The sequence below is a fragment of the Triplophysa dalaica genome, chromosome 14 (genome assembly GCF_015846415.1).
Source record: "Triplophysa dalaica isolate WHDGS20190420 chromosome 14, ASM1584641v1, whole genome shotgun sequence".
Lineage (NCBI taxonomy): Eukaryota > Metazoa > Chordata > Actinopteri > Cypriniformes > Nemacheilidae > Triplophysa > Triplophysa dalaica.
The window spans coordinates 10799572-10818875 of record NC_079555.1 but is presented as its reverse complement, the minus strand read 5'-3'; the positions used below and the strand labels follow the sequence as shown (position 1 = coordinate 10818875).

General features: G+C 39.0%; 1 protein-coding gene across 1 annotated transcript in view; it reads right to left on the bottom strand.

The window, feature by feature from the left end:
• Window positions 1-14273, bottom strand: part of luzp2 (leucine zipper protein 2) — an 80477-nt gene extending 66204 nt beyond the window's left edge. The window contains exon 1 of the mRNA XM_056766407.1: window positions 13940-14273. Coding sequence (XP_056622385.1) covers window positions 13940-14001 — 62 coding nt within the window. The 5' untranslated portion in view covers window positions 14002-14273. The remainder of the gene's footprint in view (window positions 1-13939) is intronic.
• Between the last annotated feature and the right edge of the window lie 5031 nt (window positions 14274-19304).

Sequence of the window (19304 nt, the reverse complement as noted above, 5' to 3'; positions counted from 1 at the left end):
TGCTGACCGGAATCTAGCACCACGTCAACCTCACCACAGAAACCAGCAGTTCCCAGCACCCCCAGGGCTCGGAGTGTCAAACAAATGCACAAAAGCTGGTGTGTGGGCACACATACAGTAGTGGTCCAGAAATCAGTTTTTTTGTTTTTGTTATTCCCTTTTACAGATCATTTTGTGTGATTCACTCAATGCAAGGAAATCTAACTACAAAAGAGCTAAAGGGATAATTCAACACAAGATTAGAATTCTGTCATCATTTATTCACAATCATGTTGTTCAAAACTTGTGAAACACAAAAGAAGATATTTTGAGAAATGTCTCAGTGATTTTGTGTCTATACAATGGAGGTCAATGGTGTCCGATGTTGTTTGGTCATCAACAATATTCAAATGACGTACTTTTGTGTAATGCAGAAGAAAGAAAGTTATACATGGTTGACAGGACATAAGGGGGAATAAATGTTGCTACATTTTTAATTTTGAGGTGTATTGTCCCTTTAACATGTCACAATATTCTTACATTTGGTTAGTAGTGCCAGAATCTTACCTCTTATTCATTCAATCATATTTTGTGGTTTTACATTTTTCAAATCCTAAAACATTCTGTTTATTTGAAGGTTTAGATTTCTCATCCCAGATTTTCAATGTGGACTCAAGCCCCACTGGGTATATGCCGACATTTGCGTTCTTGAAGCTGCATGTAGACACAGGAAGCACACAGTAAACACTTGTTAGCACAAACACTGCTGACAGATGCAGACACACATAAACACATACTGTCGCACTGGCAATGCCAGCTACAAAGTCACTGCCAAAGCCATACACCACTGAGTGCTTTTCCATTACCAACATTCCTGCAATAATAAAGTAATTCAATACAAAAAAAAAAACACAGATGTGTTTGTGGTACATCAGACCCCTGCAAATAATATTTCCTCAAAGACCCACTTTTCACAGCAAACCTCCCGTAGTGCAGAACTGTGAAAAAAACATAATTTCTCCGTAAAAAGTTTCAAACCAAATGAGGCATTTGATTTAACATAGCAGTTCAGATCTCAGCACCAGCCAAGAGCTGCTTTCAAGGTGTGTTGGCATGTTCTAGCCTATAAACAACTGGATGGATTTGCCCTTCGTCTCCCTGCAATTTTGCGTCTTGATCCGGCGTTTTATTAAGAGAGATTCAACGCGGGAAGTTGCTCGGAAATAGATCTATAGACCGAGCTGAGAAAAGAGAAGAATAACAAAGGCCAAGAAAGGAAAAGATAAATGTACCACTGCGGCACTATTGGCTGGCTTTTTTATTGGTGGCAGAATACTCCCTCTCCACTGATGTGCACACAGGGGGGTGGGGATGGGTCCGGGGTTGTGGGTAGGGGGGGTTGGGGCTTATCACAGAGAGGTGTCGGGGCGGTGCAGAAGGTAGATACAGCGCAAATGCAAGCGGCTTCTCTGTCAGAGGAGATGGAGGCAGACACAGAATATGCTCGGTGAAAGAGATTAGATAAAAATAACGGTATCCATTCCTCCGTGTCATTCGGGGTGTAGCGGATATCCTGATAAGGGATTCAGTTTTATGTTGGGAGGAAGCGGAGGAAGCAAATATGACATTTTGGAAATGAAATAAGGCTGAGGAAAGTGGCAGATTTAAAGGTTGAGGCATTAGGGGTTAACATAAGCTGGTGAACGAAAGGCAGACACGTTAGGGTGCTACAGCGGGTGCTATACAACGTGCGACATCAAAATCAATTTTTCTGTCGCATTTCTTTGCAGCCATCATGAAAAGAGACAGATCTTTCAAAGAGCTCTTACAGATTCACTCTTCTTACATCTAAACACATGCACTCTGAACCTACTTCACAAAGCACAGGATGCATACAAGTAGATCTTGTCAGCGTATTAAACTGTCCGCTAGTGTCACTGTTGGACAACATTATTACTACCTACTAGATTTTACACTTTGTATAAGTTTATGTCTGTACTGTCTGTTGCTTTCCAACCTGATTGGTAACTGTTTTTCAAGGTGGCTTAATCGTATGAATTCGTACGATTTGAATTGTACAAAAGTGCACAATTACACGGCACGGTGCAATATGAAGAGAAAAAAGACAATAGAACTCATTAGAACCTATTATAATTCTTAACCCCCCCCCAAAAAAAACCTATAAACCCCCCCAAAACAACTGAAACCCTAAAACCCAAAAGCATAAAATCTTACAAAAATGTACGAATTAGATAATATGAATTCATTCGTATTAGCCAAAGTTAGCCAAATCATATAATAGTTATGTTTTTGCCGTGATATTGTGTTGTGCTTACCCATCTTTTACCTCCGAAAACATGCTATGAAAAACTCAGGTCAATCTCCTCCCAAGGCAAGACATCAGTTTTGTTCATCCAGTTACGGGCCCCTCCGTTCTTGAACACAAATACATTCTCCCTTCGGCCCGCGGCCATTCTCCCTTCATGATCAGAGCGATAGATTTGTAGCATGTATTATTCATGAACTTGTCTTTGCACAACCCTGACCAAGTCTTTGCACTCTTTAATCCGAGTAATCACTGGTGAGTTACGCATCTCTGCCCCTTCTTTTAGGTTCCAAGGGGGACCAATTACTATTAAAGGAGAGAGACAAGACAAAGCCATAAGGAGGCAGAGACTGAGATCCAATCTAGATTTTATAAGAAGCTTTCCTGGATGGACGGCTGCTTGACATAAACACCCGGATATAGTCTGTTGTTGCTCCTGCCATCTTTCTCTTCGTAAATTATTCATGCCGCTCCACTTAAATTGGTAACGTAAATAGAGGCATCAGATCCGATCCATTACACCACACCCTAGGAGGACGCTCCTGAGAGATGGCTCAAAAGCTGTACGACGTTAGTTATTCCTGCTGTCTTTAAGAAAACAGCTCAAGATTTCAAAAATCCCTCAATATCGCATTCTCTGTGTGATCAGCCTAAAGCTGGAACTAATAACGCAAGCGAAGAACAAACGTGCATTAGTTAGACTAAAAGGTAGATAGGAAGTCATGATATTTTGGTTTCACAGACATCATTTATTTAGGTTTAATTTACTCTGAGAGCCTGTGGAAACGCTGCTAAATGCAGAAAAGCTTGTACAAATTTAGGATCATATATCTTTGGTAGTGGAAAGACTTCGCAGTTTGTCTTCTCAATCAGCTAATGCTTTCAAACCCCCTGGCTTGATTTGCTACAAATAAACGCACGTTACTTTGAGGCTGTTGGAGGACGTCATTTGAAAGGAAGCTTAAGACCTTTAGGCTTAAATAATTCAGAGAGTTCTTCTAGGATCGGTCAGTCGTCCGCTTTGTCCTTTTTAAATAAAACTGTGTGACATTAAAGCAAACTGCTTATGTCAGTGCATCTCAGTATTGTTCACTGTCACAATCCATACTGGGAAAAACCGCCCTCGCTCCCTGGACCCCGATCAATCTTGATGACATGATTGACAGCCAAATAATCCACAAACGACCTGAAACTTTGGGACTCTCATTCTCCCCAGATCTCCAAAAGTCAATACATGCACATCTGTAAACACACACACGCGGAGACACACAAGCTCACCCTTCCCTCTAGCCTTGTCCTGACACGCCTCGGGTCGCATAGATGCTGGGAGATTCATGTTTGACTGACAGCCGGCCATTTTTCTCGAGAGAGGCGGTCAAGGTTGCTTTCCCTTTCGTCTACAGCATGCATAAAGTTTTAAATAAAAAGAAAAAAGTCAGATCCGAAGGGTCCTATATGGCTGTTTGATTTTATAATCAGGGTTTTATTAAAGCTCAGGATCAAGTCAAGGGAATACAGCATTTTAGAGTAATTTACCTGTAACGGCAGTATTCCTCTGAAAAAGGGCAACTTCAAATTTACTGCAACAATAACAGTATTGGTCTGGATCAGAGGTCACCAATTAGATCCAGACTTTGAATTGATCCCATCTACACCATAAATCATCATTTCTCATAAATCAATAAGAATGATAAACATAGCGCATTTTCCCATGTGGAAAAGTGAAACTGACTTTACACTGCAAAGGTGATTTAGAAGATGCAACAATGAACAAATGTGCAAGCCAGTAAAAGCAAGATTTTTTTCACAGTATATAATTACTAATGAGGTGGCTCCTTTATTTAAAAGTGTACAATGTAAATCGTACAAAAAGATACGGTTATTGGAAAAGTAGTACTGAAGCCACTCCCCTAACCCCACCATTAAACATAACCGTCACTCGAGTGAAATCAAAGTAGATCAAACTTAAACATTTGATCGTATGAATTTATACAAATTTAAATAGTTACGTATTGAAATGAGACTGTTTTGGGTATGCTCTAAAAATAAGTAATTCAAGTTAAGTTCAAAGACCACAGAGTCTATAGACGGTTTTAGCATCAACAACATAAACAACAATATGTACGTAACTTTCAGTAAAACTCAGCTAAGAATCAATAACTGTTGAGTAGTTTTAATTTCCTTTAATACATTTAATATACAATAAATGATTAATAAAAACAGTAATATTAATAAAATATAAAATAAATTGTTATATTACTACCCACTACCCGGACCAATAACCAAACACTTAGCTTTAGGTCAGGCGTGTGTGTCCATTGAAACAGTCTCTAAGTGTGCAAGCTGTCATGACGCTAAAGGCTCTTAAATTATTAATCTCTATAATAATTTCCTTAATAAAAATGTGTAAAAATAAACATTGCTTTTCATAGCCATGGAACATTTAAAAAGAGCTTGCTGAAAAGGTGATGAACTGTCATCTGTAAATGTTACAAAAATGTTTACCCATTCCACGTCATGTGTTTCAGCAAAAAGTGTACTGATGTATGACATTTAATTAAAGGCCTTTGGAGATGAAGCAACTGAATATTAGGATCACATGTTAATGGCAATTCAGAAAACCAATATACTGTTTAATGCTTCAATTATTCATTAAATAAACATAAACACAGTCATTTTCTGTGTGAATATATAGATTCCATAGGTAATTATATTATATATACTTATGCTCAGTCAACTGTTTATTAGCAATCAACACATTTTTATATTCAGTGTAGCATTTCATGAAAAATCCACGAGTGTAAAGCTGTAGGCAGACAAATTCATTCATATTCTGTGACCTTTCTATGTTGCCTCTAGCGATGCATTTTGCTCAAATGCCTAATAAAAGACAAACTTTCCTCAGAAAAACTGGTACAAACTTGGCCCTTGAGTGAGTCGGAAAAAAGCAAAAAGGTTTATTCCGTCCCAGGGTTTTCTACCAGCTTCTGTCCATGAACTTTCCAGTTCATCACCAATCTAAATGTACACAACAATTACTCTGAAAGACTATGATGACAACAAAAAGAAGGGACTTGACCCCGAAACAATAAGAAGAGGAACAGAAAAAATAGCATTACCATTTCTTCTCTCTCATAGCTGCAGCCCAAACCAAGGACAAGCATTGCTTATGCTTTATATAAAATCAGATGAGCGTTCAGAATTTGGAATTAGCCAATCATAGCGTTCACTTAAGAAAGAAAGAAAGAAAGTAAATGCTGCTCTTCATGCTGGCTTGCGAATTCTCCGTTTTTTCTACCCTTGGAGCGAACAGACCCACGACGCTATTGTCTTTTTCTCAATTACGCACGTCAGCGCAACAGTGGCAAGCGTTTTTGCTGGAGAATCTATATTCATTTCAGCAACTGAAAGGCGTCCAGTTTTCAAATAAATAGCCTCCCACTCTGCTTTGATTGAAAATGGAGGTTCTTTTGGATGCCACAACAAAGTGTTTATTACATTCTTTTCAGAGCAAGTTGGAGGTTTCACGAGGTTTCATGCACCGTCCTAAACAGTGAGTTTTTTGACAGTTCAATTTACTTGTACTGCGACAAGAACCAGACATGCTTCAATGTCTGCGAAATGTAAATGCTGAACACCCAGACGATAAACAACTCAATCCTGTGCGCATTAACTTTAAAAAAAAAAGAGAGAGCGAACAACATCCCACCCTTACCTATCCTCTGGAAGTCCTGCTGATGTACAGCTCCAAACGCCAAACCACTGGGAAAGACATACATCAAATCGCTTTGACAAATCCCCTGCAGCCATTCTCTCTCTTCTTTCTCCGAAATACTTGTTACTTATTTTATTTATATGTTCCTCACAATCCTGTAAGAGCGTTTATAATGCATGCCTTTATGGTTTCTGATATAATGTCTGGTAAAGAAAACCACATACATTTATGTGGCAGCACAGTGGCATAAGATGCAAAATCATTTCCTGAAGCTGGCTGAAAGTGCCTAAGGTTATGATGTATGACATCCTCGGTCTATATAAGAAGACCACTTATGACATTGATTGACACCACTTGCTTGCAAACCTACAAGCTGAACAGCGCTGTGCGCGTGTGTGTCTAAACAAAAGAGGCCATTTGTCTTTTCTGTAGATTTTTTATATTTTGTTGCTCTCACACAAATATTTTTCCTCTCAATAACTCATCCGCTGACTGCTCTCCATTTCAGTGAGGCTATAAATTTAAATGCAAAAAAATGCACTCCGCTCCTGATTTACATCTGCTGACATATAGGTGCAATTTAGTTTTATTACCATAAAACCTTTACATCATGCTTGTTTTGATCCCAGGACCAATTGCACACTTAACGTAAAAAGCTTCACTCAAAAAGCAACAAACCTTTTTCTTGAAAATAAAAGTGATGTTAAATGTGTGTCATAAGCATATTTATGCATTTAAATTAATCAAAAGATTGCTGCATTTATGTAGAAAAACATCCCTCTTAATGTACTATTGAAATTATTTGCATAATTTTGCACATTTTATTTCCAAGTCTATTGTTAATAAATGGTTGAAATTCCTGTTTTGATAAGGAAATGAACAAATGATCTAAAGGGCAACACATCACAAAGACTGCTTATCAGAATGGTCAAAAGATTTGGAAAATTATTAATGTTGATTTTTTTCTCAGTGCCAAGATGATCTGAAAGCCTTCAACTGAATTATAACTACTCTTCTTAAACCCCCGTATCTCCATATTTTTAGATTTTTGTTTTTTCCATAAATCATTATCATTAGTCAACCTTTATGTTTGTCACCGGGTTTTGGAAATATCTAACAAAAAATGATTAAAAAGTGCTTGTAAGCTTTGACAACCAGTATTTAAACATTTAAAAAGAACAGTGTTTTTTATCCATTTGTTTTTTACTACTAACTGTTATTCACCTTTTAAGACCATAATTCATCCAATTCTTTGCCAACACAGCAGTCACAGGCACAGGGGTGCAGCTTTAATTTAACTAAGCTTTACAAATTCTCACCAGCTCAGTAACAGACCATTTCATGTTATTCCAAGGCATTTCAAGTTCATTATGATTCAGATGGACCAAATGTGGTGATGTCCGAGTGGGTTGTTTACTCTGTAATTAGTCCATGAGTTTTTACCATTTTGACCCTTTCAGGCTAATTCGCAGACTCAATGAGAACAAAATGAGCCCAAGGGAAAAAAGGAGACCTTGTATCCTGCTGGCACCCTTTCTTTAACTTTTACTGCTGATTGTTTCTCAGCCAAAAATATTTGGAACAGTCGAAACCTCTCTCCTCATACAGAATGATCCTGACACTCAAATTAGATTACGGAATATTGACATTTCTTACAAATAGTGATTGTTCTCACATACCACCCATGAATCAGTTGCCTAAATATTTGTGGTAGCAAAGTGAGTGTTTCTATTCATTTTCTTTGCGAGTATAAGACAGCCTGCTTGGTTGCCATGACGCTGTGATTACAGTATGCCCCTCGCATTTCAATGTTCGCTCTCAGTCAAGGCAAGGGCGCAGGACAATGCAGCCACTCCCCAGGAACATCCAATCTAGCCTATCTGCATGCATATGTTCACACATTATGACATTGTCCTTGCATTCAGAGCATCACCCTCGAATCACTCTTTCTCGATTGCTAATTTAATCAAAGCACCCTCCCCCTCCAACACCATGCTTTCAAATAGCTAAAGGCTCATCTGACAACCAACCACAGGAAGCTGTAATTGCTGAAACTTGTTGTTCCTTATTAAAGCTTACTATGTAGGTCAGGTTAAAACAGTTAAAACTGTTACCCGGGCCCAATATTTAGCTTTTTCGCCACAACATTATTATACAACGTATGAGGCACATTCAATCTGCTAAATTATGAATTAAAGGAATCTCCCATCATAAGTAAACCCAAATGTAATCACAGCTTGTAATGGAAGCTTCCCTCAGAGCACATAACAGATGTGACCTGAGGAGAGAAAGAAGCGCAAGGTGGTTGCATCATGCAGGTAAGCAAAGAAAAATGTTGGACCTTTTCCTTTTACTGCTCGCGATGCCAAGCACTCTGGGCTCGGTCATGCATGGGCACCTCTGGATCTGCCAGCAAATCTGTTCTATTCTCCGGCCTGGCACGTGCTTCTCGCAGCTCTGAACGGCTTTTAAAGCAGAGTTGAGATATAAGCACAGTTGAGAGTTTCATATTCTTTCGAATCTATCAGTGACACATAGTGTGAGAGTCTGTCAGATGAAAGCGATTGCGTCAAGCTGGATATTTCGAAAACTTTTTTTCCATTTCAGGTGCTTAACCCCCAGGATGCTGCTAGAGAATAAAGTGGAAGAAATAAAAAGGAAAAAGAGGAAACAGATTCTTCTCAAACCCCAATCGTTTGAAAAAGTTTTGATAGCATGAATTAAAAACAATAGTAAAGGGACTAACGTACAAAATGATTTGTCACACCAAATAAAGAGGTTGACTAAACAAAGTTCTATGTTGTTTTATTTAAGTAACTTGGCATTGTATGTAAATAAATTCTGTAGGAGAAATATAAAAAAACACAATCGAGACAACTCTGGGCATATAGTACATTGGGAGTTTTCCACACGAACGTCTTGGAAGTTCATATAGAAATTTCTGTCTATGGAGTACTTTGCTATTCAGACTTTCGTATCATGGCAACACCATTTGAGATATTGTTTGAGGATTTCATCTAAAAGGAGATGAACACTACCCTGAACATAACTGGGGTCTGAGAAGCTGAGAGGAAAACGACTTCATTCCCTCTCCCTGGATTCCATTGCTCTCTTGGAGAAACAACAATCAACACAAAATCTGTAACAAAAAAAACAAAGCAAACAAAAGGCAGAAAATCACATGACAGTCACTCATCGCTGTGTTCACAGCAAATTCTGCTACAGACAAGAGCTATTCCTATCAAGGGAACAATCACGGTTGCCATGACTACCACAAAGCATTATTCAAGGTCGTTATTCACCCAAAGCAAGAATGGAATATTTTATTGCATCCTAGTAGCCGGTGCGCAAAGATATTAGTAAGAATGTTCGAGCCATTAAATGAGAGATTAATGGATAATGATCGAGTCCACGGAGCAAAGATATGAGACGTATGACCCCCTCCGCCAGCCACCATTGATCCACACCACAATGAGTTTGTCTTCCTGGTCTTTTCCCACATGACAACACTGGCTCAAAGGCTTCGCTTGATAAAAGCAAAAACATAGTATCCCAGCAATTGCATGGCCTAAACACTATTCTTGATACGGGTAGAGGATGGGGGTTCCCACCCTTTCGTCTTATACCTTTGCACAATGCTCCTTTTTGACATTTCAGTCACTCCACTGGAGGCAAAGGTTTGGCAGAAGAGGCTTCCACGGTTCCCTACATCAAAGTTTGAGCCATCAGAGAGAAAGAGCGAGATCCTGAGGGAGACGCTGCAGGCGTGCGAGCGGAACTGAGGAGCACTGACAGTTGTAACAGCGAGCCGAGGAACCGAAACCCAGACCCACAATATAGAGGGAGTGATAAGAGACATTTAACAACCTGTCTGAGCTTCATGAGAAAGACTGTAACAGATACATTTAAGAAGTATGACACACGGGAGCCTTGATAACTGTGAGAATAACTTTGATTTGAATAAAAACCTTTGTAAATAAGACAGCACTAGTAAGTATACTCTTTCCAATAAAGAAAAATGTCTGCTGGTCATGATCTCAATACGTCAACCCTAACCTTGGTGACCCACCCCAAAACAGCCTTTTAGGCCTAATTTAATGCAAATATCAATCATTTTAAAATGTTATTATTATATAATATTAAGTGCGAGGCGGGGGTTGTATCAGTTTGCTATATGGCCATCTGCCTAAACATTAAAAACAGTTATATCAAGGTGCCAATTTTTAAGACATCATGAGCATTTTTACAAGTACATGCGCATTTACGTCCAACAAATTTGGAATTTCTTTCATTTTATTTCTTATGGAATGACGAGTGGATCTTGTGCTCACCAGTGTAGGCTGTGTGTGATTAGTCAACAGCGCGGGTCATACATCACTGATGTTTCCCGCTGCCAACATGGATGCGCACAGTTCATGTCGTCATAGACAAGTCTACACACAGTGTGAGTGCATTACCGCGATCCACTAGACAGGTTTCCATTACCCTTCAAAATGCGCAAATTGAAATAGCGCATTGAAAAATCTCCCATGTATCTTTAAAAAGTTCTCCAATCCTATGAGGTGTTTTTTCAGGCAATATGATAAAGGCATTTTTCGCAAAAATGCAATCAAAACACTTTTGTCGTTTTGACAAGTCTCGTGGCGTATAAAAAAGTCACATGACAATAAGTAATATCTTATATGATGGCCCTAATGCAGGAAAACGAGTGAGTGCATTATGGAGATTTATTAGGAACAGTGAGGTAATATGAAAATATATAATTAAATATGGCCATTTCTCTTCACTTTTTCATCACATTAGGTAGCACTATGCAGTAAATTTGTTTGCAACCTGCCATAAAACGTACGAAGAAGAAGTACTGCCAGAATGACTTATCGCAAGAAGAATCAAAATACACTACAAGCGCATAACATCATTTAATGGAAAAGCAGTCATTCAGCGATATTGTTTTAATCGACATTTAGAAAACATATCTTAAATTGACTAGTGTTTGCTTTCAATTTGTACTTCCGTCTCCATTTCATTCTAAACCGTGGATGTGCGTGAATGGATGAGCTCGACACATGCCCAGAATGTCATAATGATTACATTTGTCTTGGAAATGTGCATTACGCGTAGAAAGACAGGATGTGCAGACGATTGCGGACCCTCCTGATGACAAAAATTGCGTCATGCAGGGGAATCAAGATGCCGGCCCAACATTGCTGTCAGTCATCGGCGATGGACGTCTATCGGCCCAACCCTGACATATATAGAGTATTTTAATGGTAATGCATAATACACAAGGTACAAGGATTCCATGTAAACTGCATGGCCTCTTATCAACGCCTGAAAAAATCTGACATGTGCAGTGATGTAGTACACATGCACACATACAAAATGCAGTGCTCAAGCAAACCTACGGGTGTCAAACGTATGGGTCTGTCTGTGGCAAGGTCACGGTTACCCTTTAAAAGTAAATACAGCATCATCATCAGACGAAGCGGTAACTTTCGCAGTAGTATCACCCAAAGGGCATGCCATGCCACGCAAATGTGGTTTTGGAAGAGTTCCACAACCGATATGGCCAACAACAGCCATTTATGCACTGTTTATGAGGATCTGATGAAATCATTGAGTACAGTTCTGTTTTGAGAAGGCTTCCTTAAACGTTGAATGCTTATGCAGCATAATGTAATCATTTCTCTGTATGAAGTGCCGAACAGTATGGCTTGCTGATTTATATATATATGTAGTTCAATACGGTCGTCAGTTGTGCTGGGCAGACCGGTAAGCAGAATTGATGAACTGTTGGTGTAGATTGTGTGCATTTGTTGTCAGTGAGTTTACTGCTGAGTTGAATTTCTGTATTCCTAAATGAAAGCCACACTTTATTACCTTGCGATTAAACGAATCTAAATGAGAAAAACAAACCATTAAATGATAACTAATAACATAATATGTAGAACTACTGTATATGCTCTGCTGTTATATTTAGATTTATTCAGCTATTTTATGCTTTTGATCTGTTAAATGGTTAAAAACAACAATATTGTAACTTGGATATTTGATTTAGAATGAACATTTTGTTGCCGTTTGTCGGATTCGTTTAAATTAGACTAATACATTATTTTATCTATTCTTGAAAATATGGGTCATGGTTGCTTTCACACTACATGAATTCCAGAGATATATGGCATATGTTACATACCTGGGCACCTTGATAACAAACGAACATCATGAATGGAAAAACAAGACCTAAACAAATAACAGTAGAGGCGCACAATACAAAACATCAAAAGTTTGATTTAAACGCTCCGGATGACTGAAACATACGGCTGCCTTCATGATGCTCAGTCTTTAGCAAATAACAGAAAATTAGGGCAAGTGCTGCTTTTTAGTCCACCACATGTCTGCATCTGTACTTGTTTGGTTGTAGGTTTCTGCTTCACTGCACTCTTAATACTGTAGTTAAGAGTGTGAGCTTGTACCACACGTTTACATGATACTGCTGCAAAACATTTATAACTGGATGTATTAGTAAAAGTAGAACAGGAAAGTTGAAACCATGTGTTTAAACTAATTTAACGAATTAAACTAACCACTATCAGACATCAGCATTTTAATCAATAATTTCTGTGTTAAACCTGGAAGTCCTATTTACAGTAGTGTTAATATATAATAAAGATGTTGCTGTCCAGTGAAATATCACATAAAAATCCTATTCAAATTTCATCTGATTTTCATTTCTGCTCACAAGTTAAAGTTACTCATTGAGCAAGGATAATTTTAATTCTACCGTAAAAACATTTGTTTGGAAATATTTAAAAAAGGTACCTCAAATCTGTGTTTGACATGGGCTTAATACCAAGAGATGTCACTCACAGAAAATGGCCTTGATCATTTAAGAAAAAACAATTGATATATTAGAGGAAAGGAGTTTAATTTCTTTTCATGTTGTGGGATGATCATAACGCTATCTAGAACACATTCAGACTGCTCTTTCGATTGTATAATGTTCAAAAGTAATTACAGGAGTGTATTCTGTGAAACAGAACACTGTAATATTCTCAGTACAGTTACCTGAACAAACAGAGATTGTCTGTTTTACAATCAGCTGTGTCACTACTAAGTCAGTACATTTTACCAAATCACTAATTCAATGTTTGCATTCTAGGCATGGGACCACTGCCCGGAGAAATCTAAAGGGCCGAAGAATTTTCAGAACAAATACACTTTTAATATGCTTTTCATTTTTCAAAATGACTGTGAAGTGTTTGCTCAACGCTCGGCTGTGTGCTTACTGACCTTTCAGTGTGCAGTGGTTTTGTCCTCCAGAAGAAAATGGTTCAGGGTTTAAAAAAGGAAGAGGCATGACTTTATCAGTAGTTAAATTAATGATCAATCCTTGAAACTCCCTGACTCGGCAAGACTCCTCCTCGCATAGCCTATGCTTCTCTCTTTATTCCCTGTCTCTGAATCATCCCCCGCTGCATTACTCGATTTGCAAATACATGCACAAACGCATTCTGCCATACCCAGACATCCCGTCGCTCGGACAGATAAAAAACTTGCTCCGTCGCCAGATCTACCGAAACACCCTCTATAAGCCAAAAACCACTGCCTTGTTTTACATGCTCTCTGTGCCAGAAAGAGAACGTCTCTGTTTTGTCTCCAGGGCTCTAGCCAAGCCCTTGGAGCAGAAGGAGTAAAAGTTGAGCAGTTAAGCATCTTTCAACCTGCCTCTCCGTGCCGTCTCAATTGCTCTCTGCGTCTCTCGTCCACTCACATGGCATGCACATACTTGTGAGCACAGACGGTGACCCCAAACCACAAAGGGCTGTCACAGATGAACATCACCAGCTATTGTGTCCCAGACAGAAAGACAGAATGAATGGGCTTGATGGATTATGCCATAGCTGTAAATCAGCTCTTACCTGCTGTTGAAGCTCAAAGCCGGGAGGAGGAACAGTAGGTAAAGAGCTCCGATGAATTTCATAGCTTTGTCTTGCTCTCATGCACTCGGCGTCTCTTTCCCCCCTTGTCTCTCGATCGCTCGCTTTTTCCTTCGCTCTTCCTCTCTCCCTCTCCTTGCTCGCTCACCCGCTCTCTCTCGCTCTCTCGCGTTAATACAGGCGCACACGCCGCAGCAGACAGATGCAACGCTGTGAGCAGTGCGTGTATATGAAAGAATGTGGTTCTTCGGTTTCAAATAGCGGAAACGAATGGATTTATTAATGGCCAGGAACCAGGGTGCGGGGGGGAACTGGGTGGTCCGGGAAAGGAAGACTAGAGAATGATTTGAGGTGGTGAGGTGATGTCAGCATCAATACAGCCAGTGGCTTTCTGCCTCTCTTTTCTGTGTTCTACAGTGAGATGAAAACCTGCTGGTGCATCCCACATGATATCCATCTGTCTGCGTTATTACCAGCAGCCTTCAGACAGGGCAAGGCGATTATCAGGGCTTGAGCAACGCAGGGTTACTCCACAAAGACTACATTAATCAATTTCGGTGGAGATTGCACTTTGATGTTAGGGTTCATTAGTTTGACATTTTGTTCTCTGTTGTCCATCAAGGTAATTGATGAGAAATTTTGCAGCTCCTTGAGTCATACTGTGCGATTGAGAGGGTAAACCTAAGATGATAAATTTAAGAGCCATCGAACCACTTTACTTTATTGGATATCTCCATCCACCTTTTCTGAAACGGTTGTTTAAACGCTTGATAAAAAGCTGTAAAAATGTAAAGAAAAAATTGAATGTACCTTTGTAAACTAACTGTAAGAGTACACCCTGAAGACAGACACGATGACAACGATAGGTAGTGATAATCCAGTTTATAGTGTGAAGACGATGAGCAAGTACTGGCGCCGTGGCCGTGACTTCGGGAGACGAGTAGCTGGAGCTGGTGGCTGCCGTGGCGGTGTCATGGTAAGGACGCAGCCTAATGTCTCCCCAATAGGAGCAGGCTTTTACTTCCCCGGTTTGGTGGCCTGGAGTGGAAGTACCGGGACGGGAACTGCAGACCGCTACCGCACCCCCCAAAAAATTCTAGGGTAGGCCCCCTTTCGTCCTAACCGCCCAGATGCACGCAACTGCCAAGGTGGCCACAGTGGTGACCTCGGCCAAAACAGTTGGGACTGCCCTGGAGTGTCCTGAGGAGGTGTCAGGGGATGCCTCGAGGACCTCTGGAAGGCTGGACGGAACCGGCTGGGAGGACACTGAAAGGCCGGATGGGAACGGCTCAAAGACCTCTGGAAGGCCGGATGGGACCTGCTGGAATGACACCGGAAGGCTGGACGGGACCAACTTGTAGGCCTCTGGAAGTTCGGACAGGACCAGCTCAAGGGCCTCTGGAAGGCCGGTCGGGACCTTTGTGGAGGAGTGCGGAGCGGATATGGGGTGAGCTGGAGCCAATCCTCCACTATCGACTGGTTCTGGATGACCATCGCTCAAGATCTCATCAGTGCCCCCAACGCGGAATTCAGAGCCCATTGCTTGGAGGACTGGATTAATGAAGTCCTCCAGCTGATACTCCTCCGCGTCGGGGACCATGATAAGGGTGAGAAGATCATCATCCAGACCAGTCAGAAATAAGCGGTTTAGAAAGGGAACGCTCCAACTCACCGATAGCACAAACCGACAAACCCCTCTGTGTAATTCTCCAGAGACCGGCCAAACTGATTCCTGTTCAACAGGCTGGCCTTCAGAGAGAAAATATAGTCCAGTTCTGGTAGTTTTGACATTGTTATATTTAGGTCAGGTCTTCTGTAAGGGAACACTCTGAAGACAGATACAATGACAACGACAGGTAGTGATAATCAATAAGGTAATGAGCAACAATGAACATCCAAGGGGTACAGAATTAACAAACATCCAACGTAACATGAAACATGTAATCAAAGATGGTGACAAATTGGTGCAAAGGATTATGGGGAGTATAGTCCGTGACTGTTAAACGTATGGTGAATGAGAGTCCATGGAGTGAAAAAAAAAGGAAAGCTGGCAGGGGAACAAAATGGGACAGACAGGACCGTTACACTTACAGTGTCTAGTGTGTCGACATAATGTTTATACGCTCTCCTACTTGTAAGTCGCTTGAATAAAATTAATAAATGTAAAATGTAAATGTAATTGGTTATTTAAAATAAAAATACAATGTGAAAACACTTATTATATTTTTTACATGTACAATATAGTGAAAAATTATGCTAATTTGAATATATCGTCATTGTTGCAGTTTTTCAGTAAATGGAAAAATTACTGTAGAATTTAAAATTGTGTATGAAATTTAGCACTATCTATTGCATCTAATTGCAACCAACTGCTCTCACCCCTCCCTTTCGAAGCACTACGGTGGCTGACACAGGATAAAAACGTCACTTTTTCGCTTCTTTTCCGAAGGAGATAACGTATTCACGAAACGCGCTCTGTAGAGCATGTTTGTCTGTTTAGGGTTACTGTAGAAACAAAATGGTGAATTACATTTATGGGGACCAATGGTGTATGTAGATAGAAACGGCTTATTCTAAGGTAATAAAAACATAACACTTCATTATGTAAGTACTTTATACACCTTTATAGACATTGTTATGTATTTTATATAGGGATGCACCAATTTGTAAATTTTGGCCGAAAACAAGAACCGATAATTTTTTAGCACTGGAAGTAGAAAACCGATATATTGGCTGATATACAGTATCTTTATATTACTATAAAACTCCCTAAGACTGAAACAAAAAGCAAAAGGTGGACACCTGCTTTTATTTTAAAACATTCACTCCAGAAAACAAGGTAACCATTAGTTCTCTTTTTTCCTGAAATTCATTTACCAAGCCTACTTTAAACTAGTAACAATTCTTTAACCTTCAAACTTTTCTGGCATATCTTTTATTTAATAAACGAATTATAGATGATCTTTTTGTAATAAGCATTTACTTTTCGCTATTAGCAAAACATTGTTGATTTAGTATGTATATTTATGAATTTGTAAATTATAGGAACAAAAGCATATTGTTTGAATCAGACTGCTTTCTGAATGCTTTCTGTATTGAGACCTGTCAGACATCTGGCTATTAGGAACATTTTTCTGGGTTGTTCTGGAACTGTATGGCCTATAATCGCTCGTGCTTCCCTAAAATTACATAACACTTCTGTTAATAGATCCTCCAAAAAATGTAACATCAGACCTTTAAATGATTAAAATGTTGGCAAAGTTGACAAGCACTTTTGAACTCATTTTATCAGTTAGATATTTGCAAGACCCAGCGGCAAACATAAAGGGTGACCAATAATAATGATTTATTGCCAAAAATATGGAAATACAAGATTTCAGAAGGACAGCAGTGATATGAAAATGAAAAAATCCGGAATTTTTTTTTAAAAGTAAAAAGTATGAATTCACCTTAAATCACAGCCGCCTGTTTTTACAATTAATGTACCTTTTTATTTTTATAGTAAAGGGTATCTAGTAAAAATATCTCAAATACAACACATAATCATATTTACACAATTTATCTTTTACTAATATTTAACAAAACTTCAATTTGTCCCTTTCCAAACACTTTCACACTCCCTGGAAAAGACTGCATTGCTTTGATACCTGGGCCACAGCATCATAAAAAGTGTATTTATTATTTAAGGACACTGAAACACAGAGATTTGTCTAAGTAGCCACCCCTCTTTTAACCTATCTACGCTATTTCTGTCTTCAAAGGGCATAAAAGATTTAGGGGTAGCCATCGCTTTAAGCCATGGAGGGCTGAGTGATTCTGGTTCTATGATCAGAACAGTAAAAACGGAGGAAGATGCATCCTTGGTGGAGGTCGTATCAAAAGAATGATGAATGGTTTCCATTATACCACTAATGGAGTTTGGAGTCTATTGTCCTTTAGTTCTACTCTGCTTCTAATTCTTCACCAATCTCACCTATTTGATTTGCGTCTAATTAGAGCATCATGGGATGCATGGGCACTCAGGAAGTAGGGCTCTGGCCCTTGGGACTGCAATAAGTCTCTTGCGTAATCTCCTCTTATCTGTCTTAGTCACACCTCAAGCGGCCTGTGTCACAGCAGACAAGGTGAAGAGAATCCCGTCTCATGTCAGATGTAAGAGAAATGAGGAGCACTTGAACAATGAACACGCCATAAAAATATGATTTGTGTCATAGTGCTTTTGTGCCGCGAGAAACACGTTCTACTTTGATATTTATGTTTTTTGCATTCAAATGATCTAAACACAAAAATATATTAATTACGAAAGAGGAAAAAATTTGTAAAATAATTATAAAGATTAGACGAAAACAGAAGATATATTCTGAATTAGTTTCATTTTTTGTAACCCACTGGCCATTTTTAAACATAAACTTATAAACCCTAAATTAGGTTAGATTTATGCTAAATACACGCGCTATAAAAAATATGTTCAACATAAAAAGTTTTAATATTACAATTTTTATTCTAAGGTGCATTTATCTTGCTTTAATAATGTTAAAATGTTTTTACTGGAAAAGGCAAAAATACTAATTGGGAAAATAATTTTGCTGTGTGCATAAATAATGTCACACGGTCCACAGTATAAATTTGATAACATACAAACTTTTCAGCTACACGCTGTGTTAGTGCTGGAAATCAAAACAAATATCAACAAATGATTGGAGTTAAAGCTAATTACAATTTAAACATTATTCTTATAGACTCTTATATCCTCTCTGTGCTTTCAAAGAAAAATAAGCCATAAATTAACTTTTAATAAACGCTTGGGTAAACTGTGGGGAATAGTACTCATTAATTGTTTTCTTATTGACATATGCTTTAATCTTCGGTTGCCAAACCAGTGATCCATATAAAGTATGTGAATTTAAACCATGTGAAAGATGAATATAGAAAGCAGAATTATGGGATAATGTGATTGATGTGTTTTAACATGTGCACTTCAAGCCCTATAAAGCAAAAGACTAGAAAAAAAGTTCCTTTGAGCTAAAAAGCAAAACAATCATTCTTACGTACCAAAGACAACAGTAAACAAACAAACAATTAACACACAAACATTTGCGCTCAGACGCAGCATGGATAAAGTGTAATTTCAAACCTACTTCAACAGAGACATGTTTTTCTTTAGTCAGCACAGAAAGATTAGATCACATCCATCTACCCATCTCTGCCGATAGCTCTTCTCATCTGGTTGCCTCCCTGAGTGTCAGCAGGAAAATATCATAAACCAGAGAGGCAAGACTCCCGCTGCACTTTCTAACACCGCAGACGACAACGATAAAAGTCTCCGTGACCTCACACCATTTAAGGC